Source organism: Spea bombifrons, chromosome 2, assembly GCF_027358695.1.
Source record: "Spea bombifrons isolate aSpeBom1 chromosome 2, aSpeBom1.2.pri, whole genome shotgun sequence".
Taxonomy (NCBI): Eukaryota; Metazoa; Chordata; class Amphibia; order Anura; family Pelobatidae; genus Spea; species Spea bombifrons.
This window is the reverse complement of record NC_071088.1, coordinates 19,365,805-19,389,702: the sequence shown is the minus strand read 5'-3', so window position 1 is coordinate 19,389,702 and position 23,898 is coordinate 19,365,805. Positions and strand designations below refer to the sequence as shown.

Genomic DNA, 23,898 nt, shown 5'->3' with positions numbered 1-23,898 from the left:
AACATATTATAGAAAACACTGTTTGGAACGACATTGGTAAAAAAAAAATCGTTCCCTTTTAATTAAAATACAGAATTGGGCTGGGGACTGGTCATCTCCTAGTGTTTCTGAACTGGACTGTCCTGTATTTGAGCATTTGGGTAAAGACCATGACATGTACCGGTATTTTGCTTTAAACTGGACTGTGCAAGGAAGGAAAACGAGGGCGCGTTCGCTGCAGGCTGTATCCCTAAGCCTTTGGTATTATTGGTATCCAGTATTTTAGTAAAAGCCATCTCGCAGCCCTCTGAAGATTAAATTGAAATTGTTAATTGATCCCAAAACTGACTGCCATTCAGTGTCATACCTAAAATATCCCCCCCTGACTTTACAATGTAAAAACACTCACTCTTACTTATGCTCTCACACTCTCTCTCACCTACTCTTTCACAATGTCTCACGTTCCCTATCTACTTTCTCCACCGATTCCTTCCATGTCCTTTTCTTCTTTTGCCTCTTCTTCTATCTTTTTTCTTTTCCTCGTGTCTTCTTTCTTCCCCCCACTTCTCTGTGAACCAGGCTTCCCGGTGCACTTCTGCAAAAGACGGATTCACGAGAAGTGTTTCTCCGCCTCTCTGCCTCATAAAATCTTTTGGCATTACTCTGGCCTCTCGGAGCACTTCCGCAAAAGGGCAGAGCCACGCGGACAGCATGGAGGATTGGGGAGAGTGTTTGCCCGGATGCCTCACCCTATTGTGGAAGTGCTCCGGGAGGTCTGGTTCATGGTGAAGCAGATGAAAAAAGAAGACACTGGAAAAAGAACAAAAAGAGATGTGAGAAGTGGAGATGTAAGAAAGGAGATAGGGACAGGGAAGTGGTGGACGGTGACTGTAAAGAGAATTTCTGGGAGACTTTGGGACATCAGTGTAGCACCCCCCTGATGAGCGGCACCCGAAGAGGACTGCCCCCCTCCCCCTAATTACACCGCTGTTCTTATGCACCCTGAGGCATGACAATGGTTTGGTTTAGATTTCAGAAATAGGGAGAAGAAACATAAGCACCCTTCTGATCATTTATAGAGTTTGCACTAAAAATTATCAATAAATCCATTTGTGTAGACATTGTGTTTGTGTTCTGGAAATGTTTGCCTTTTGATGTTTTTCCTCTTTGTAACATATAGTGGGATTACTGAAACATAAGTCAGAGAATCGGAGGACATTATATCAGCCGGCTGGGGAATGAGGATAGACCTTGCCCGTATAAACGGTTTCTTATGTGAGCGTCTTTGTTTCATCTGGTACTCATTGTATCATCTAACACTGGATGATGTAATACTTAATGGGATATAGCAGGGCACAAGCCAAAGGCTACATATTTCAGTATATGAGTGTGTCTTCAGTGACACACCTCTGAACCTTCCGCGCCTAAGGCCGTCTTAATCCTCAAATAATAACTTGCATACACCCTGCTTTGTAATTACTCAATGTTGCCAACATTTATTAACCAAATGTTTGATGGATTTAAATAATTTCCTCTGATTGCCTGTACATCCCATGTGGTACTTCCTACAGCCAGAGGGGGCCTTGTGTTATTGGAGTGTGGCTGGAATGGCAGATAGAAACACAGAATTAGATGCAGCAAAGGACCATTTGGCTCATCCAGTCTGCCTATTTCTCCTGATGTAGAGACTCAGACCTTAATCAATACTTGGTCTTCTCTTAGATTCGGGATAGCTTTATGCCTATCCCATGTATGTTTAAATTTCCTTGCTTTATAAGCTTCTACCACCTCTGCCGGGAGGCTGTTCTATTCATCTACTTTGTTAAATCCCTTTAAGTATTTAAATATTTGTGTCGCATCTCCTCTCTCATCTATCCTCTAAGCCATACATATTGAGATTGAGAAAAACATTTGCCCTTTTAGTAGCCCTTCTCTGAACTCTCTCCAATATGTCAATCATGTTTGCTAAAAATGTTGTGGCTATTGATTAACTATGTGCATTTACTTAAACAAATATATAAACCCCTTTTTATTAAGGAAACAGTTTGTTTTATTGCTGGGGAACACCGATACCCTGCAACCTCCAGAGCATGACTCGTGTCCAAAGAGTATCCTTCCACGTGAAAGGTATGCCAGATCAGAGTGGTGATTATTATCACATAAAACATTAAAACATATGTTCCAATAATCTAGAAACGATAATCAGCAGAGATTTCAGCCACTCGCCTGCGGATATCAGCCAATTCTGTTTTTAACAGTCCTTGAGGATCTATGTGACAATCTTTCTTTGGACCCTCTCAGCGTCACGGGAGTAAGGAAATCATTGCATGCTGCTGTGGCGGTGAAAAAGTTAATAGCTCTTCCGTCCTTATGTCATCACTCCAGTAGAACACACATGCACATCAAGATTTGGCCCGTTACCATAGCATTACTGAGGAGGATTGGTAATCTGCCAGTAATGTCCTCCAACTTTTCCTAAAGCAAAAGTCAACAAAAGCCACTTATATATGTCAAAAAAACAATCTAAATAAAAAAACATAGCCATAGACAAAATAGAAAGAAATTGGAAGGTTCAAGGCTGTTGAGCCAAATTAAGTACCATATATTACCTTTTTCATATGTATTATTCTGTTGTGTTTTTTTGTTTGCTTGTGTGTTTATGTATATATATAATATATACTGCAGAAAAAGATAAAAGTAATGCTTAATCTTAAATGTAATTTAAATTTACATTTCTAAATATCAAATCTATAGCTAAATAATTATAAAACCTTCTAGATTTTGTAAATTGTTGGTGCTGTATAAATAAACAATAAAAATACTAACTATTATTAATTAAGCCAAGGAGGTTAGTCATAGCCACTTGCGTGGTGGATTGTACCATGTTTGAACCACAGGCAAGAGTACCCTCTGAATGCTTTTTTTTTTTTTCTTCTTCTTCTTTTACAATGAAACAATTATCCCCTAAAGATGACTATTATATGCATTTAAGCGAGTATGATGGTGAGGGTGTCCCTTTAATGCATCTGGTGTTGTATCATACGTCAGTTCAGCAATTGGTGGGCTGCAGTGAGTTGAAATGTTATTAACTATGCATCGTAAAGGGGAAACCACAGCAAATTGTTTGTGCAGTGGGGTTTATGTGGCCGTACTTGATATATCATTAATGGGGTAACAAGTTTTGAACTTTCTCACTACGTTAACAGTTATGCAGTGCCTGCTTAGCTCATTTGTATTAAAAAACACACTAGGGTTGATCATTAATTTATATATATAATTATGGTTTATTACGATGGAATGCCTATGGTCTCCTCAAATGTCCTTGTGAATATACATCAGTGAGTTGAAGGTTTGTTGTGGTGAGTTACTCCCAATACTGCCTATATCTGGCTGTTTAGTGAATAAAGTATTTGTGTAAGTTGCAGTTCTGTTGTCAGATATCTTGTTTCCGGTAGCTGTGGATACTATAGGAATTTACAGATGAACCAAAAAAAGCAGAAATAAACTGGAAGGTAGTTTTTCATTGTTGCATGGAAAAAAACAGGTTTGCATTTGTTGCAAGAACATAAAAATATCAACATGAGGCAGTTTTTTATGTTTCTATAACACTTTTGCACTTATATTACTTCTCCAGAATAAGAAGCAGCTGGTCTCTTGTTCCTATTTGGCTGTTTATTATTTATGGATGAATACAGTTGTGTGAAAAGTAAAGTACACCCTCTCTGAATTCTATGGTTTTACATGTTCTTAGCAGATCTAAGAATTAGGTAAATACAACCTCAGTTGAACAACACTTGCCATACTATATCACACTATGTCATGATTTATTATATTATTATAAGCACACTTTTTGATTCAGTAGCTTGTAGAACCACCTTTAGCAGCAATAACATGAAGTAATCATTTTCTGTACGACTATCAGTTTATCCCATTGACTCTTGAATACTTTGGTATACAGAGGAGTTCATGACTGCAAGGTTCCCGGGTCCTGTGGCTGCAAAATAAGCTAAAATCATCACCCCTCCGCCACCGTGCTTGACAGTTGGTATGAGGTGTTTGTGCTGATATGCTGTGTTTGGATTTTGCCAAACGTGGCGCTGTGCGTTATGGTCAAACATTTCCATTTTGGTCTCATCTGTCCAAAGGACATTGTTCCATACGTCTTGTGGTTTGTTCAAAAGCAACTTTGCAAACCTAAGCCGTGCTGCCATGTTCTTCTAAGAGAGAAGAGGCTTTCTCCTAGCAAACCATACTTGTTCTGTCTTTTTCTAACTGTACTGCCGTAAACTTTAACATGCTAACTAAGGCCTGTGGAGTCTCAGATGTAACACTTGGGTTTTTTTGCAATTTCTCTGAGCATTGCACGTCGGGGTGAATTTGCTGGGACGTCCACTCCTGGGAAGATTGTCAATTGTCTTGAATGTTTTTCTTTTTTGAATAATCGTTCTCAAATAAAGGAATAAAGGACTCTAAAATGGCCTAATAATCCATCCTAGGTTGATGGGCAGCAAGAATTGCTTCTTTAAGATCATTGCTGATGTCTTTTCTCCTTGGTATTGTGTTAACACACTCCTGAATGCTCTTTTATAGAGGTGGTCACACTTGCTGATGATCAATTAATAAAGGGCATTTGATTAGTAGCACCTGTATGCTACTTAGCACCTTAATTCCTGTAAAGCAGTAAGTGTGTACTTAGTTTTACACACATGGCTTTTCCATTTTGGCTTTATTTTTGTTGAAGAAATCATGACACTGTAATATGTCATGTGTTTTTTATCTGTTCCTGCTGAAGAACAGATGATTGTTGTTTTGTCCTGATATGTAAAACCATAGAATTCCAGATGGTGTACCTTCTTTTTCACACCACTGTATATATTTTTTGTTTTATTTTGTGACTTACATTCTAGCTATCATCTTTGATTTCTTATCATTCCCTTTTAACTAAGCTTCATGCCGCTTGTCATAAATTTGCTTTACCACCTAAAAGGTAAAGTGAAAGAATTTTACATGTGGATGCTTTCAAATGTATTAAAGGAGTCTTGACAATCTTTGTCCCGTAGGTGGAGACAGAGTGCCATGTACTAAAAGATTTAGGAGACCAGAGAGATGAACAACTCAAACAGGCAACTTTGAAACTACAGGAGAAGAGTGCTGAAAGAGAAAGTGAGATTAAGGACATGAAGGACACCATCTATGAGCTGGAAGATCAGGTGGAGCAACACCGGGCGATTAAACTACACAATAACCAGCTCATTACAGATTTGGAAAGTAAGTACATGTAGGGTCCCGTGTTCCAAATCAATGCAGATTTTAAATGTATTAACAGATCCAAAACTATTATATAAAAGCAGCTTCTTACACATGTACTATAGTGAAGCTACAGAAGCTGCTAATTTATAATCTGTGGGCTATAAATTACAGGCCGCTCACATACGATTCTATCAAGTGAGGACAAGGTTGGCTCTCGATAATGAAGAATTCTTATTAGAAAGTCTAGTTCTTCACAGGCGGGAAAACAATTTAGGCCAACTTGTGTATGAAAAACTGTCATATTTTGCTGGTGTGTATACATCACATGTTTTACTGTGTTGGCCTGTTACCTATAGCTAACAAAAGATGCACTAATAAAGTCAGACTTGATAGTGTATGATAAATACACATGTGACTGATTTGAGGGTCACATCTAATTCACTGGATTAGTTGGAAATGTGAAAACAGGATTGGATTTCAGAATAATACAGAATAACAGATAAAAAATAAAAGTGAAATGTAACAAGTGCATGAATTTTGCCGCTTACCAGCTTATTTTGTGTGACCTCGCTGATAGGATGGGGACACACAAGGAAATAGCTCCAGAACACATAGTCAAAATAAGAGAATTATGGAAAACTAAAGTTACTGGTTACTGATAAGACTGATCATGTTTCGTTTATGTAGCTCTTGCTGCCTTACATTACTTTATAATCTGAATGGAAATAGTGCCACCGCCTGGCCACAACTTGGACTGCAGGGAGCAATCTGAAAGTGACCTGTAAATTATGTTTTTTTTTCTTCTTTCATCATCCATCAGACAAAACTGTTAAACTGGAGGAACAAAAGCAAGACCTGGAAAAACAATTGAGGCTTCTCTCAAAACAAATGAAGGTGACCCTCTATTTAGTCTTTACCTTGAATCAAAGGACAGAATTGAGTGCACTCTGGATTGGGTTATACATTAGGCTTAGTCATTAAAAAGCAGATTTCTATGAATTCTTGTGTATTGCCGTGCAATAGTATGTAGAATTTATATGCAGATATAACTAAATTCACAGAGTTGTTTATTTGCTTATTTGTATAGCGCCATCATATTCCCAATGTTAACAAGTGTAATTAAAGGTAGTTCTTCTATTGGATCCAGAAATAAACCATAAATGATATAATATGTGCACACTTGTGTCATTTTTAGATGTATAACGGTATGTAACTTCATTTTTTGTCCAGTGATAAAATAAGCGAACCACAATTCTGCCTGGAGATGAGTCGATAATCTTATTTTGTTCATTGGCTTCTGGCAGGAAGATGCAGAGGAGTGGAAGCGGTTTCAGGCCGACCTGCAGACAGCAGTGGTGGTGGCCAATGATATAAAGTGTGAGTCCCAGCAGGAGTTACGTGCTGTGAAGAGAAGGCTGCAGGATGAAGAGGAGAGAAGTGCCCGACTACTAAGAGAGCTGGAGGATACGCAAAGCAGCAGGTAAGCCAAAACAACCTTTATTATTGTCTCACTTGTGTCTACAAGCATGGAAATGGACAGGTGGCATTTACCATTGGCTTAGTAACAGCCCATATATGTGGTGTATAGACCGCACAAGGCTAAGTAGCTAACATGTTTGTCTCTCCCAACCACTGATGTATAGTAGCCTTCACTACCTCTGAGACCTTTTGATGTTTGATGAGACCTTTATGTTCTTTTCCGATATTGAGTCTTGTTTATTGCAAGTTTTCTATTGTGTTTTGGATTGCATATACTTTCCCTTAAAATGACCTTAAAAGGTCATTCCCTTAAAAGTCCAGTTCCCAAAATTGTTCCGTGGACTCCAATGTATTTTACGGCATGCAAAAAAATAAAGACAATAAAGACTATTTGTAAACGGTAAACTACTTTGGAATCCATGCAAAATACTCTTTAATAATGGATGAAAATATGAGCTAGAGTATTCCTTTAAGAGTGTGTGAATCAGTTGGGTTGGTACCCAGCTGCTGCCCAACGTAAAATATGTTTATTATGTTATTGTTAAGTGTTTTACAGTCTCACTCAGAATTGGCATTGTGCTGAAAGCTTACCCGTGCGCTTCTTATTCATGTACTGTACGTCCTCCGAGCTCATGACGTTGTCATTCATGCCTGTGTCCTGTACGTGTCGCAAAAACATGAGTTGTGTCAATTCACACTGGTTTCTTGTAACAATGCCACTGGAATAATGACCTGAAATGCAACTTTTCTGTGTGGTTGTGAAATATTTGCTTTTCTGATGTGAGAGATTGTCAGACATTAACAGATGAGAACATTGCTTTGTATACATGTAGTAAGAGTCGGAGGACACGGAAGGAATAATGCTTAAAAAGAAAAAAGGGTGTTTTCATGCAGAGAAAACATTCCATCCCATAGGATGACAAATCAAATGGAGGAGAAGCTTAGCAAAGCATCTCAAAAAGACCTTAAAATGGGGAGAAAATACATTTACCCTCACATTAAAATAATTATGCAAACAGGAACTGACACCCCATGTTTCTGCTGTTCAGTTACAACTCCTAGTACTCCCGAACATCCTTCGCCATTTAAAGTAATAGCCATTTTTTTTTTTACCATCAATACTTATTTGTGCCTTAATAAGCAAACACATATTGGATGTTACAGCTAATCTCGTTATTACACTGAACAGCATATTGCAGTAATACAGTTTGCACCACAGTGGGAAAGATTGCCTTTCTATGAATATATTGTATCAGGAGACTGACACGGTAATCGGTATGCTGTGTACACCAACACAGGAGGCTCTGTATTAGTGCTTTGAATGCTATCTTGTATATAATTGTAAGGATATCTGTTGTGGCGTTTCAGTGTAGGGCTGCAACTAACGATTATTTTAATAATCGATTAATCGGCCGATTATTTTTTCGATTAATCGATTAATCGGATAAAAAAAACAATATGCAAATTTTTCGTTTATTTAAAAGAATTTAATGAACTGGATGTTAAAAAACAACTTAAAATTTACATTAACATTCTTATTTTGTTATGATGTAATAAAAAACAATATTTTCAAAGTACAAGAACCCAAACACAATATTTATGAAACAAAATAACCCCAAACATTCTGAAAAGAGGTGGACTATTACTGTTCAAGAAACTTTGCCCCAGCACTTTGCACTTTGCACCCAGCACTTTGCACCCAGCACTTTGCACCCAGCCCTGGCACTTTGCACCCAGCACTTTGCACCCAGCACTTTGCCCCAGCCCTGGCACTTTGCATCCAGCACTTTGCACCCAGCATTCAGCACTTTGCACCAGCACTTTGCACTTTGCACCCAGCCCTGGCACTTTGCACCCAGCACTGGCACTTTGCACCCAGCACTTTGCACTGTGCCCCTGCACCCAGTCTCTAACTCTGCCCTGCACCCAGCCCTGCCCCCACATTCTGCCCTGCCCCCACACTCACACTCTGCCCTGCACCCACTCTGCCCTGCACCCACACTCACACCCTGCCCTGCATCCCCACCCCCACTCTGCCCTGCACCCAGTCTCCCACTCTGCTCTGCACCCACACTCACACCCTGCATCCCCACCCCCACTCTGCCCTGCACCCAGTCTCCTGCCCTGCACCCCCCACCCCCACTCTGCCCTGCACCCCCACCCCCACTCTGCCCTGCACCCACACTCACGAACCGCTCTGTGCGAATGGAGCCACTCGCACAGAGCGAACCGCTCTGTGCGAATGGAGCCACTCGCACAGAGCGAACCGCTCTGTGCGAATGGAGCCACTCGCACAGAGCGAACCGCTCTGTGCGAATGGAGCCACTCGCACAGAGCGAACCGCTCTGTGCGAATGGAGCCACTCGCACAGAGCGAACCGCTCTGTGCGAATGGAGCCACTCGCACAGAGCGAATCGCTCTGTGCGAATGGAGCCACTCGCCCAGAGCGAACCGCTCTGTGCGAATCGCTCTGTGCGAGTGGCTCCATTCGCACAGAGCGATTCGCTCTGTGCGATCTGTGCAGAATACTTACCTCCGGAACGCGTCACATCCGTCACGTAGCTAGAAGGCGGAGACGGCAGAGCATGTAGCAGAAGCGGGGAACGCTCGCGGAGGTAAGTAAAAGGAGCCGAGTGCTCCAACAACGAATTGATCACTCGATTAATCGATAACGGAAATCGTTATCGATGATTTCCGTTATCGATTATTATCGATTTTATCGATTCGTTGTTTCAGCTCTATTTCAGTGTTTGCATTTGTCTCGTCGGTAGTCATAAACAAAGTACTTTGTCTAGCCAAGTACCTAAATAACTAGATGTTATGAGAATGTTTACCGGGATTGGGATCCTGTTTTTAGTTAGCAGATTTTTATGATTTTTATGGAAAGGATGTTCACCTGTATAAAACATGATAGCGAGAGAAGAAAGCACAGTCCGTTTCTAGTATGTGTATTCTGTGCCAATGAGACACGGTAGGGAAGCGATGACGACTCCTCTTCTTCTGCTGCGATGAGCCCGTGTTACCTCTCTAAAAGCCCATCATAGAAACAGCCGCTGCCCCTAAGCATAGGGCAGTTATAAAACGTGCCTCCGGTAGGTCTCTATGGAACACGTACCATATTCACTAGTAGTATTCATTCACCGTTTATATGAAGTTGGAAATCTCACCCCTCTAACCTTCATTTGGGGATAGAATGGATAATTTTTTTATTTTATACCCATTAATTGGTTAGGGTGCTGAAAGAAATCAATCTAAATACATTAAGTTTGTGTATGAATAGCTGCTCCGATTGAAAAAGAAGCAATCAAAAGTAATATTGGCGTCGGTGGTGATTTCTCCATTGTTATTACTTTATATAGAGGGCAAAGAAGAACTTCACAGAATTTTACACGCCAGTGCCTTTTTAGAATTAGTTCATATACTAAAAAAAATAAAATATCCAGCTTAAAGTTTGCGTCTAGGAAAAACCGTTTGATACCTGTGGTTCTCTTTTCTGGTTTACTTCACCCCAAAAAATAAAAAGAAATTGTTTAATGGTCGGTTAGGAGACAATGCTATTCCACCATCCGCACGTCTAGTTGGTGGATTAGAATTCTCTATTCCGTCATCGGCACGTAGACCTCCTGTTTAGGACACGCGTTCCTGGCTGGCAATGAATCTGATGTTCAACTTCTGCTGTTAAGGGAGAAAAAGATGCTCTCTATCCAGGATCAATTGAGAAATGACAGATTAAATCCTGGTGTGAACAAGATGCAACTAAAGCAGAGGTAAGAGCATTTGGAAAATTCTGTAGAAATAAGACATACACTTCATACGCTACTTTGACAGCGGTATGATGCCTGTTCCCATATTAGCACTAGTGACACATTTATACGCAATGGGCTCTAGGCTTGTAATAATTACGTTAGAATATTCAAATATCTAGTTACAGCAGGTATTTTTCCCCTACTCTAAAGTACACTCAGAACATGTTGGCCCCTTAAACCCTAGTTAACATGTTTGTGTACTGTTACTATAAACTAGGACTAGATTGTGTTTTGAAGGGTTATTCCATGTCTACATGTGCATTCTGCCTTTATGTGCTCTTTATTGTCCACGTCAAGCTCTTTTTGTGCCTCTGCTGTACCATCACATACGCAACCGAAGCTGGGGTACTCGATCAGACTGTTATCATCACAGTTGGGAGCCTCTGATGCTTCCCCACCATAATATAAAACCCTATATTATGGTGGGCTAGAAGACCTTAAACAATTAGATCTCGTTTGCCATTTTATCTGGTCTACAGCTTTTGCAAATCGATTGGCGTTTAACTTAACTGGACCTGCTCTCATTGCCCACCCACGCCATACAGTATCGCTGCCAAGTCGCCCGTGGGTTCCTGTTACATATCTCTTTCTGTCTCTGCAGTTATTCTATCTACACAAGCTAGCTGAAAGAAGATCATGTTTATTGAGTGTAGAGATCCTTCGGAACCATAATGAACAACTGCTGCAGTACATATTGTTCCATTGCGAAGCTGCAATGTATGAAGAAGCCAAATCCATGGGAGCCATATTTGTGTATTGTTTATTTTTGTATGTATGATTATTATTGTACTGGAGAGTAATATAAATGTTTTATAAAATGTGTTATAAAACATCACAGCGCACACACACTTTTCTAATGATATCACAAAATTATATTGTGTTTTTGTCAATTCTAGCATTCAAGGTATTTGAAGTGTAGCCTTTTTTTGTTTGTAGCATGCTAATTATTGATGCCCATGAGTAGATGTAGTACATTTCTGTTGCGTTTTCAACAACGCCTTGATGTCAGTGTTACTTTTTTTTGTATATATATTGATATCTTTAGTTATTTTCTGGCACGTAACTCAATTGGTGGTGTATCGGTTTTTGTTACTTTTTATTTTTTAACTTACGATGCAAAAAAAGAAAACAAGTCTAAGTCAATAAATAGACACAAACGATGAAATGCTGGTTTATCAGACAGCCACTAGGTGTCACTCTCTGATTTATAATCACTTACTAACGTACTTCCATTACGCTCACATTAAGGACATATCGTTGTGATAAATATGTTAACGGGATTTTTGTAAAAAAGGCTTTTACAGCATAATAATTCTTAGTAAGCCCCGTATTTACAAGGGTTTACTTTGTCTATATTCCTTTTCACGGTTTTTCATTCACTCATGGGTCTAAAGTTTAACTATTTGTATTCCTCATTTGGGTTGGAAGCATTGCTTTGCATGGAGCGGGTTAGGACTTCGCTTATGTATAAAGGCACTTTGTATATTGTTTCATTCTGTTGAACTGCACATTGTATCACTTTGTATTATTACTCGTTTACTTTGTGTATTAGGATTACTATATGAACCTCACTTGAACAGTATTTTGGTATACATAATAGAATATTCTCACAAGAGTAGAGTCGAAGCTCAGTGTAGATCTCAGGTTTACATGCTCGCTGGAAAAGTAAGAGGTGAACCTCTGGCAGCTTAAATCTTTTCATCCAGAATTACTGTGGATTCATCACTTACAAAAGAAAAGTTAACCAATACCATGTAAAAAGCATATGTATATTTCGTTAGACTTGCCATAATTTTTTAAGGGTATTCATTGTGGTCCTTTCCATATGTATGTTTTTGTAGTCCTTCCTATGACTATGAATACATTTCGTTTTTGTAGGAGGAGGGTAAATCATTTCTGTGGCATATGTATGCCAAGCTTATTGAAGTCAAGAAATGTTAGTTGCCTACAAGTAATATATGTATAGGGATGTATTTATGCTAATAATAATAATAATAACAATATATATAGCATAGAGTAAAGAGAGTTCTGTCGCAGAAAGATAATTTTTGAGCTTGACAGCCTAACAAACCAATTATGGTAGTGTTCCTCTTCGACATGCGTCCTAGAACTCATTGGTATCAAGGTGATGAATAAAACGAATTGCAAAAGAGGCATTCCAATAGTTCTTCACTCCTGGATCTCCCAGTTTCTTCATTCATTCATTCATTCATTACATATGTGCAAATTAAAACAGCAACAACACAATCCATTGTTACTTTCAAGTTAAATCAAGACCAGCGTTTGACTTGATGATATGGCCTTTGTTGAAGAGGCTTCTCACAGACCTTGATAAGCTGCAAATGCTCCTTTCTGAACATACAAAGAACTTCTTTAGATTGCTAGAGACCGACCAGGCGAGGAAAATGTATAGCATTCAGTGCATTTCAAATCTCCAGTAAACTGAGAGTTCTAATTAAATCTATAACTTTGTTAATACAAAACCCATCCATTGGTATTTAGAGGGAATGTAGAACAGCACACGCTTACAATCAACTTGCTATATCTTGATTTTTTTTTTTAGATACATTCATGGCATTCATTTGTGGGGATGAAAAAATGAAATTAAATAATTGAAATAAATGCCAAAGATCTCATTATTTTGCAGAATTTAACTTCCAATTACCAGATGCCAAATTTTCCTCAGATTAACCATGAAATGATCATTCCGGAGATCAACATCTGTTTTTTATACCATTTGGCTGAAAGGATTCTGGAGAAATTCGTCTGAGTAAAGCGGCTAGGGGCAGCTTCTCTGGCAATTTTTATCTCTCTGCGATCCAACTTTGAGGGTGTTTTTCCATGAATTTGGACAAATAGGCTTTTTAGTGAAGCTCTGTATGATTCTCTGGAGAATTAGAGAATAAACTTTTTTGAAATAAATATATTTGTTTCACTTTCTTGCCAAATTCACCTTAATCTGGGTGGTGAAATGATACAGGTATTAAAAAAAACAATCCTAGTTTATTATTTGGGTGGGGGATTTTACAAGGCACGTTTCCCCATGTTTTTCTTTGCTAACTGGAAGAATTGTAACATTTTTGGAATAAAAAAAAATCCATCTTTTGCATGTTGCCTCTCTGCTAGTATGTATCTGTACCCATTATGTGTAGCCAAATAATCACCAAAGCATGTCTGCTTTGCAAAAAAAGTATTTTCATACATAAAATAAATTTTTATGCTGTTTACCAATGTGTATCCCGTGTGTTTTATTTTGTGGCTATTATCCTTGTGTGTTTTTCAGTGTGGAAGACATTGGGGTATATTTAATAAAAGAAGAATTTCACCTCCCCCCGCTTCACTTTTCATTCTGAAGGGCCGATACTAGCATTTCCACCTGCAAGAAAGGCTGAGCCAAACCTGCGTTATCTATAATCTAATATGTAAGAAGACTTTGAAGAAACAGTTCTGATTGAACTATACAGAGTCAGGCCAGCCCTTCCTGTTGGAGAAACTCACTGGGATTGAACCATCATAATGTATAGTGAAGTCGGGGGGTTGCATCCTCAACGCTCTCATCGCTACACTAAGATGACTGTTTATTCCAATGCAAATTAAGTCCTGATTGCCCAATGAAGTATTTTCCTTCATAGGAAAGAGTGGGTGATTAGGACTGAGCCATTCTGTTGTTTACTGCAAAGTAGTCTATTTGTCTACTAGATAATAGAGCCAGAACATTTACAAATTATTAATATCATGCGGTCTGAAAACATCATATTACGCAAGAAAAAAAAAACAACAACCCCAACAGCACAATATTTGTATGTGATGCTAGAAATAATGTTGGTGGGAATTCTCATTTGAAAGTGCATTGTTTTAGAAGTCCCCAGGGGGTGCTTTGGCCCGGGTTTATGCACAATGCGAGGCTGGGGTTGGCCTTTCATAATGGACAGCAAAGACTGTTATAGGCAGTTTTAAGTTACCTGGTATGTAAACTAAACAAATGGTGTATACCTTCCAGGTAGCCTATTCTGGTTTTCATGGAACAGCCATGGTTTCTGGGCACGTTTCAGATGTCACCCTGCCTTGCTTTTGAGAGCAGAGGGCATCATGGGCCAGTTAAGGAGATCCTCAGACCTCCCGTGACCAGGGAGCTGTAAAATCAGTGGAGGTCTGCTGGTATTCCTCTATTGCAATTTCCACAAAGCCACCTTATGACGTTCTACAGCCGAGCTGCCCATTTCTGATCACACGTTCCAGCCCAGGTGTCCTGATACTTATTTATTATTATTGAAATGGACTCCTAAGCCTGTTTACTATGATTTTCATTTATCTATTACAGGCCTGGACTGTCCATGTGGCCCAACCTGTGGGCTGTTGGCCCACAGCACCCCATACTGCCACTACAGTGGCTTTAAACATGAAGACAACAAGGTTAATGTCTTCAAATGCTTCAAAAAGTATTTCACACTTTTGACTTTTTATGCTCCACATTTTACTAGTTTGGTGCTAGATGGAAGTTAAACAAACCTTAACTTTGGAACTTTTGTGTTTGAGAAGATGGGCGATGCGGCTGATGCCAAACGAAGTGCTTTCTCTCCTTTATTGATCAGTGCAAGTGACTAACAGGAAAGTATTAATCACTTGAGAAACCCAAAGTGCTTTGATGCCCTGTAACCTCCATAAACATAAAGTACTTGGAAAATATGACAGGAGGAGAGAAAAACATATTTACTCATAATAAACTCCTGCCTTTTTCTTCCCAGTATCCGCCATTTTTTTCATCTTGTACCATTGCTTTTCTGTTCTTTATGCGTGAAGGTTTAGTATTAATGGTTGTTTAGTAGCAGTTAATGTTTTGTAGAGGTGAGAAAGAAATGAGATGTGTGCATTATGATAGTTGGGGCTTTTTGGGGCAAAAAAGTAATCCAAAAAAATAATTGGGAGTAACCTGATTGCCACTATGGAATCAAGAAGGATTTTGTTTCCCCTGTTGTGGCATAATTAGTAATTGACCCAAGTAGGTTTTTTTTGCCTTCTTGGTATGTGTGAAATGTTGAACTTGCCTAAAAAATTATGTTTTCAACCTACTATATTATACTTGTACTACAGCATCTATCTGCCATGAAGTGTCGGGTGTAGTAAAGGTATTGACAACAGTTCCTTATGCAGTTTAATTGGCTGTATAGCACACATTTGCTGTGTTTTTCCTTTAAAAAAAGAAAAACAGGTCCGTTAATAAGCTTTCCATTGTGTGGGGCCACTGTTTAGTAAATGTGGCATTATCTTAGTGACAGTATCTGTTATTCTTCTCCAATCCATACAGTTTGTGCCAGTGTTCAATACCATACTTTCTTTTCATTGTACATGCAGATCTATAATTGCACTGTATTCAGATCAACAAATTGGATGGTGGATCCCTCTGGATGCAGTTTGCATGATCCTCCTTGCAATAATTGTCTTTTGCGCATTCTTTCAGTATCTTGGTGTGTGCAAAATAAGTAATACATTTGTTTCCTAACTGTGCATTGTATTTACCATTTATATACTTGGCATAATGAAAGCATCTATGATGCGATGATAGTTGTTTGCCTGTTGTAATTAAGAATTGGCATCTCTCAAGCTGGTCCATTCGTATGATTCCTAGTGCTGAATTAAGTATGTTTAATTTGAGGTTGTTGGCTCCTCATCAGTCTGGTTGCAGCTTGCTGTCCAGGGGTTAATAGGGAGGAGGTTTAATTGCACCTCCCCCAACACATTAATAAGGTTTTGGTAGCAGTATAAACTGCTTTGTGTGCCCACTATGTAGGAGGTGAGAGTAGGTTCTCACCCTATTGAGAGTGTGCCTTGACGTGGCGGGTGAGCTTAATTATGCTTTGGCCAATTCATATAACCAAAACCTCTCATTTATATTATGTTTATATATTTGTTGCCAACTTTATTAGGGTAAGAAGCGCAGACAGTTTTTGTTTCTTTTGTTTCTTGCAGCATGCTTACACCTGTTTGGTAGGCCTCGTATTACACATTTGTATTATCTGAGCCTGTGACTAGCTTAGCGCACCGACATTTTTTCTTTTCCCTAAGTATGTTTAATGTTTACTACACTGGATTTATAAATATTGTTTGTGTGTGTGTATATATATATATAAATATAAATTAAATCTAGTTTTAATATTCTATTCTTGCCCTTTCCTCTTATATTCCAAATTCTTGCATTAAGGAAATGGTTGTTATGACCGACATACTACTTGACTAGAGTGGGGGAGCAGGCTGGGACCAAGCTGGTTCAACCTCATTTTGTTTTTAGAAACCCTGGTCATCACTAGTGTCTTCATGAAAGACTTTCCTTACATGCGATTCCAGCTTTGCTCACTCGAGGCTAAACAGGCAAGGGCGACATATTATGTGGCCCCAGCTCAACTTGTGATACACGACTGGTCTGCTTGTCAACTTCTGGTCATTTCTTACCTATCAAGGACAGCATTAACCAAACATTGTATCCGCCAGATTATAATTACTATGTAGTCACATAAGCCTTCACAAATTCCTTACTGGTCTTCATAAGTAGGAGAAAAAAGGAGAAAGTTCCACGAAATAAGTGTAATTTCTATTATCCAGGCATTGCCTTCTGGCTGTTCGTCAGTGCTACACCGGAGGATCTGCCCAGGGGCTAAAAATGTTTAGAAATAATGTATTATGTGAGGGAGAATTTTGGTCTTCCAAAACGACTGAACTCACCCACTAATGTAAAATCTCTCTTGTTGCGCAGGAAGCCGGTGAGTGAAGAAGTCACGGTAGATGGGGATAGTGGTGCTCGATGGCAGGGTATGAGCCACAACCCAGTCCCAAGCTCCAACGAGCTACCAGCTACTGTCAAGTCCCTAATAAAATCATTTGATGTGGGTCAAGGTAAGATGTTATACGGATTTATCAGACTTATAATCGTTTTAATGACATCCACATTTAGTCGTATCTATCTAACATCCTCTACCAAACGTGTCTGCTATAATGCGATGGTATAGATGAAATATACAGTGCACTGGCCTCTTCCATATTTACACTGCCTAATGTGTAAATTAATATGTGTACACAAACACACAGATACACACATATGTATATGTGGACTGTGCTTACTATCATTTGCTTACATGTTCCCAAGACGATTATGTTGGTCTCTTGCAGGTGGCGTTAGTCAGAATATGCCGGTACATTCAGTTCCTCGAAGTCTATTGAGCGGTATTCCGGTTAGAACTGCCCCAGCAGCAGCCGTATCACCAATCCAGGTACAACATGCGTTATTGAATGAACTAAAAGGACAAAAATGAAGACGAACATCCATATTCCACAAACGATTTATTTACAGAATTCTAAAAGAGAGCATGTAGAAGAGCCATAATAAATAGTCGACTTTCAGACCCGCAGAATCTCATATTTCTTGTAGACCAAATTGTGTATTGCTTTGTGCGTTCCAGTAGCATCTCATATAATTAGATTGCCTCCCTTTCTGTTTCTGGTATTTTGTTCTATGGAACTTCACATTTGCAGATATAAGATCGGTACAGAATTACCCACAGATACAAAATTTTAGATACCACTATGTGATATTCTCAAACCCACGTACTCCAACTCGTGTTATATCTGCGTAGAGGATGCTTGTCTGCGTGTATTGTTTATTAGCCTTTAACCTTTTCATTTGCTCTCTTAACTCAAAATGAGCGGGGACTGTTTACAGCTGTGTAAGGAAAGTTCTGTTTATAAAGTTTTATGTCATGAAGATTTCAACTGAAAATAAGTGATTTTTTTTGGATCCTCGGAAACATAACACGGAGAACAAGGACATCCAGAACTCCACAATTGAAAGGGAAAGATTTAGTTTGTGTGATGGCAGTGAATGGCCAGTAGATCACAACGGTGTTTGCCATTGTATGCAGGTTATAGTACATTTGAGTTGTATACTCAACCTTACCAAGCCCACATTTCGGGGTGACGTGCTGGATAGTATGCTCTGAGTGTTCACTCATTCATTGTTCAGATTCCTCAGTTAACTTTAGGATATTCTTTATCCGATCTGGATGCTAATAAATAAACCCATATGGGACGATGTGATGGAACATTTACTAAACTCGTGTTACTTTCATGTAGTATCAGATATCGCAAAGTGATGGCAGGGACATGCTTCAGGTTCTAATATACACCCTGAAATGTTTAAATTAACCCAGTTAATGCAAACATGGATCATGTGATGGAGTAGAGAAAGATTGAAGGAGCTGTGGCTCTTGTTCATGCTGAGGGTAATGTGAATAGTCCAGCGCTATAATGATAATTGACCCAGGAAAGGCAAAGAATGATAGGAGTTGTATACTTGGTCCCCCCGTCAGTTTCTAAAAGCGCTGTGTCTGTTGCTTGCCGTAGTTGTACAAATCTTCCCGCGGGTATGCGGTAATTCTAAAGCCTTGTGTAGCCCAAGATTAGGCTGTTGATATACACGTTTGCTTTGCCAAGGCTGAGAGGAAGCTAAGCTGACAATATTCACAGCTATTAAAGAATAGCTCTCCTGATCTCATTAAGCAGAGACATAAAAAATGGGATTTTGGCACCAAAAGCTATTGAGTGTGCTTCGTGTTGGGAATTAACCGAGGTGATGTAATGTTTTTGAAGGCCTTTGTGACAAGTTCTGCTTTGTGGTAGAAGAACGGAAAGAGAATGTAAACCTCGTGGGTATGCAGAAGTATTTGCATATTTTAAGAGTCCATTTGGTTGGGAGCCAAGTAAGCAGAGTAGTAAGTATAATAGATAATGAGATGAGGAGATCCAGTTGTGGTGTGAACAATCATTTCGCTTCTTACTCACTTTTAGCTGTAGGGAGTTTGCGGTGAGATGAAAATTTTCCTTTCAAAAGTCTAACATATACATTATAAAGGGGCAGCCTGTTCACTTCCGTTATTGGATTTTATATCCGATTCCTCAATAATACAGAAACATTGTGGTTAAAGGGATAGGCTAGTAACATGGCATCATTTAAACTCATGAGCTATGAATGTATAAATGGGTTTGTGAGGTTTTACAATGAAAATGCACACAGTCGTGCCATAAAATGACGTGCATCCAATGTATACGTATTTGTTGTGATTTTGTGCCGAAAAAGTAATAAGATTAACCGCAGCTAAAGTGGCAATATTGCAATCACAACAGACAAATGTGCTAATCATGTTTATACCTGCTGTTAGTACGATTTTATGAATTGCTATTTTCATCTGGATTTTATCCATAATTCCCTATGTGTTTTCTGGCATCTATTTGATAAAACTCGTATTGCATCGTATTCTCATGTTTACTGAACTTGCGTACTTTCTTTACAGCGGCTTTCAGTATCCAGCCATGCAAAAGTGTCGGGAAAAGACAGAGAGATAACGTTAGACTTTCCAGGTAATCTATGGCTCTCCGATCATGTTTAGTATTCAGACTGTGGAAATCACGGCATCTCCGCTGAATCTGGTCCAAATGCTGCCGTTTTTTCTGACTTGTTAAGAAGTGCGTGCCTGGGACCCTGTCCAGATTCTATTTTTAAAACTGGCTCAAACATAGCAGAAAGGGTTTTGTTTAGTCCGGATGCAGCTATTTTCAGACAGCATTCATGGATCTGAATAGGAATTATTCTCTGATGACAGTTTTGGTTTATGACCATGTCCATGTATATATTTCCAGCAGGCTTCCTCTGGTGTGCAATAACTGTAATTGGAAGTGTACTTTCAAAATATATGTATGCTTCAAATATTTCGGATACAATATTATATTTCCTGCTATCAAGAGTGTATCTGTTCTCACGTTCTATTATAGACACCAGTCCGGAATTAAGACTCCTAGGCACTTGTTGCTGTCCCTTGCAGGGACCTAAAGATGTTGAACGCCAGAATATGATGTCATATTCCTGCTGTCGTCTTCACTAAACCTAGGTGATGAGGTACACATCACGGCTCCCTGGCTGAAAACAGACATAATATATGCAGGAATCTTGGTTCCACTTCTCCTCTTAGATCAGAGGTACATGATCTGGCGGCAGACCTGTGGCCCAACATTTTGTACATATTAGCCACTGGACTACAGGGTCCATAGGTGTATAATCAATGAGCCATATAGGTAATCTAGTACAGCCAGGCACTATTAACTAATTTATAATTTGAGGAATCGTAGTATATGGTGTATAAATGTACCTCAAAGGAAAATACGAATGTGATATGCTGACTTCTTTATTAGTCCTGTAGATTTTTGTACCTAAATGTTACTTTTAGTAATCCGTAGCAGAGATTTTTACATTTCTGCTATCTCTCACGCGTGTTTAAGATTCAGATAATTTAATGTCTGTTGCGGACTTCCAACTGGACAACAGAAAGCTGTTAAAATAATGGCAATCACCAGAGACCTAATAATGTTTAGCTCAGAATACAAGGGGAGCTTTGTGCTCGGCACATTAAAACAACAGTGATGTAATGTCCCTGACAGAGGCTGAAACGTTCACACAGGACTGAAGGATGGGAAAACTGTTCTGGAGCTTCCATGAAGTGGCTCGGTCACAGCTGTACAATGTGAACTATTCCGTTCTACGAGCACATATCTCTTCCCTATCTTAAATTCCATCAGTGGCGGTTCCTGTTATGGGAAGAGTCTATTTGGCGAAACGATACACAATGAACCCAAAGTCCACTGCTTTTTTTTAGGTTTCTTGTATGACACCTTATGTATGTGAAGTAGCTTGGTCCTCTCCCTCCACCTTTTAATTTTTTCCCAATGGACCATGCGATTAGAATATACCGTAATTTTTCTGTTTTTCATTACAGAAAGAGTACGGTCTGTGCCCTTCGGTTTTATTTTGTTCATAGGATACTATATAAATAAAAACTGCTGTGGTTCCTTTAGTGGACCAGTGTTCATAGACTAAGCAGAATATTCATATAAACCCAAAAGTCCCTTCTTCTGTAAAGGTATATAAATGTGCCATGTTACCAGTGGAAAGAAAAAGCAAATTTGGAATGGTGATACGTTCATTAACTAACTGAATTAGAATAGATTGTTAGCTTTTCATGTTATCTAGATCATAATATGCCTGAAGAAGAGACCTAGGCAGCCTCCAAAGATTACAATCATCTTAATTTGCTCCTTTTTAGATGTAATCATATGAATCTACATCATGTTCATATAACCATGTCTCTTTTAAAGGAGAGCTCCAGCTAATATTTTAATATTCTGTTGCTTTCTTTTTAGAACAGTTCTAGTTTATACATAAAACAGTGCATATATAGCATACGCATGTCCTCAAGCTCTCTTATCTTAGCCCAATCCACTAGGCAAACAACCTGATCTTTATCATATGGCCTTGTGGTATACAATAGAATATCTCAGTCTTAGTCACCAAGGCTGCCACTGGCTAATGAATGAAGTGAAAGTGTTTCACTGGAGATACAGAGCTTCACTAGCATTGCCATAAAGAATTGGCTAACTATGGTGAATGAGCAGGAACGTCACCAAAAATATAAAATAACTGACAACAATGGCTGCCTTCATGTTTTCCCAGTCAATAATAATGCTAATATTAAAAAGTCAGTTTTTCTGCAGACAAATTAAAACCTCAAAGAGAAGACTTCGCTCCAGATCGATTTCCTCGCAAGAGCCCCTCATTGGAATCCCTTAATACCCACACCTCTCTTGGTTTTGGATCAAGAACTTCTTCCCTTTCCCTGGACACGAGGACCCCTCAAACAAAAATCAGGTAAGACTCCATCATGCGCACGGCAGAAGCGCTCATTGAACGAATAGTATGTGTGTTACAGCCGCTAATAATGGTTAAGGACGTGGATGTTTAGTAAAGAAGAGTCACCATCACAACTTTTAATAAAACTACTGGCAAGTGGTGTCTTTTATTGAGTTAAAGTTATGGCAATATTGTCAGTGTTTCCCCATGTCTTTTCTAATGTGTCTGTGCGTCAGTGCACACGCGCCTCACGTGTCATTCCTCAGCAACTATATAACTCACCCATAGTGAGTCTTTCTGAGCCATTGAGCTTTGCGTGTGCTTTATTGTCATTTGATTTATCTGGTACTTAGACCTTTGTCATTTCAATGCTGCTTTTGCTCCTCCCGTCCCTACCGTCTAGACTGTTCATTGACGTTGAGTTAAGCTTGCTGTTGGGTTTTCATTTTCAGAAATTATCAGCTACATGCTGCCGGTGATGGTAGCCAGAGGCTCAACCAAAGGGGAAAGAGGATGTCCTAGACCTTCCCTAATCTAAGTCTGAAATCAAAGGTCTAATCCTTGGCATAGTAATCCTGTAAAATATTTAATTTAAAATCTTCCCTCGTGGAAGCTGAGACATGTTTCATAGTGTGACACAACTAATGAATCAATAACTAAACTATTCGGGAGCGGTAACTTAATGGGGAGAAATAATCATACAGTAACGATTACTGTTCCTCTGACGTACATACACTGTGTATCTTCTAACACATGTCACATGTGTGTATGTATATATATGATATATGATGGGAAACCTATATATACACACACATCTACACAACATGAGGCACACAAGGGTTTAGCACTCTTTCCAAAAAGTCCCTTCCTCAAGCAAGAAATTAGGGAATGTTTTATTTGGGGGAGTAGCTTGTAAATCTTTAATCATGGGAGTTTAAAATATTTTTAGTAGGATATACTTATTTCTTATTGCATAATTTTCTCCCCCAGTGAGTACCGATAATTACTTATATATTAGCTGACTGATTTATTTATGGGGGGCATTGCTATGCATGCAGTCTTCCTTTGGGGATATTGGCATTCTTTTAATGACTTCTTGTTTGTAGTGTTTCCAAGACATGACCATGAGCTTCATCACTCAAAGTTTTATACTCAGACTAAGCTGTTTTCTCTTCCATTTGACCGCATCCTTTCTGATATCCTGCCCGTTCCAAAAGACAATCATTCCATTTATCTGGACATGGTCCTCAAACACACTGGAGATTTAAAAGAATTTCAGAATGCCAACAAAATACTTCCTTCTATTCTACTTGAAGCCCAGGTGCTGCTGGTTAAGGTCTTGGAAGGAGGGGCTTATTTGTGTTTCAGCATAAACCCCTGACCTCGTCTAATAAATACTAGCGTTTTTTTTTTTTTGTGTGCTTTGTGGACATTTCCTCCCAGGAGAACAGTAAAAAAAAAATCATCTTTTATCATGACGAGGTGCGCCTCGGCCATTCACTTCCCACAGCATGGTGACATAAAGAAAACTTCACACTGAGCACGTTCTACATATGATCATGGGTATGTCTCTTTTACAGAGATCGTCTGTCCGTTGTATTACAGAGCCGTAAGAATCAATGAAAAAATCATGTTTATGCCACTAATTGCATGTGTTTA

At 39.1% G+C, this 23,898-nt stretch overlaps 1 protein-coding gene across 4 annotated transcripts in view; it reads left to right on the top strand.

Moving 5' to 3' along the window:
• Positions 1–23,898, top strand: part of SPECC1 (sperm antigen with calponin homology and coiled-coil domains 1) — a 114,687-nt gene that overhangs the window by 53,125 nt on the left and 37,664 nt on the right. For 3 of the 4 annotated variants that reach the window (XM_053457014.1, XM_053457013.1, XM_053457015.1), the window contains 7 exons: positions 5,040–5,247; positions 6,050–6,123; positions 6,534–6,709; positions 17,263–17,402; positions 17,676–17,776; positions 19,853–19,919; positions 22,104–22,257. In XM_053457014.1, coding sequence (XP_053312989.1) covers positions 5,040–5,247; positions 6,050–6,123; positions 6,534–6,709; positions 17,263–17,402; positions 17,676–17,776; positions 19,853–19,919; positions 22,104–22,257 — 920 coding nt within the window. Of the gene's footprint in view, positions 1–5,039; positions 5,248–6,049; positions 6,124–6,533; positions 6,710–10,391; positions 10,476–11,115; positions 11,647–17,262; positions 17,403–17,675; positions 17,777–19,852; positions 19,920–22,103; positions 22,258–23,898 lie in introns of those variants that run through there. The other variant, XM_053457016.1, reaches the window with a different exon arrangement.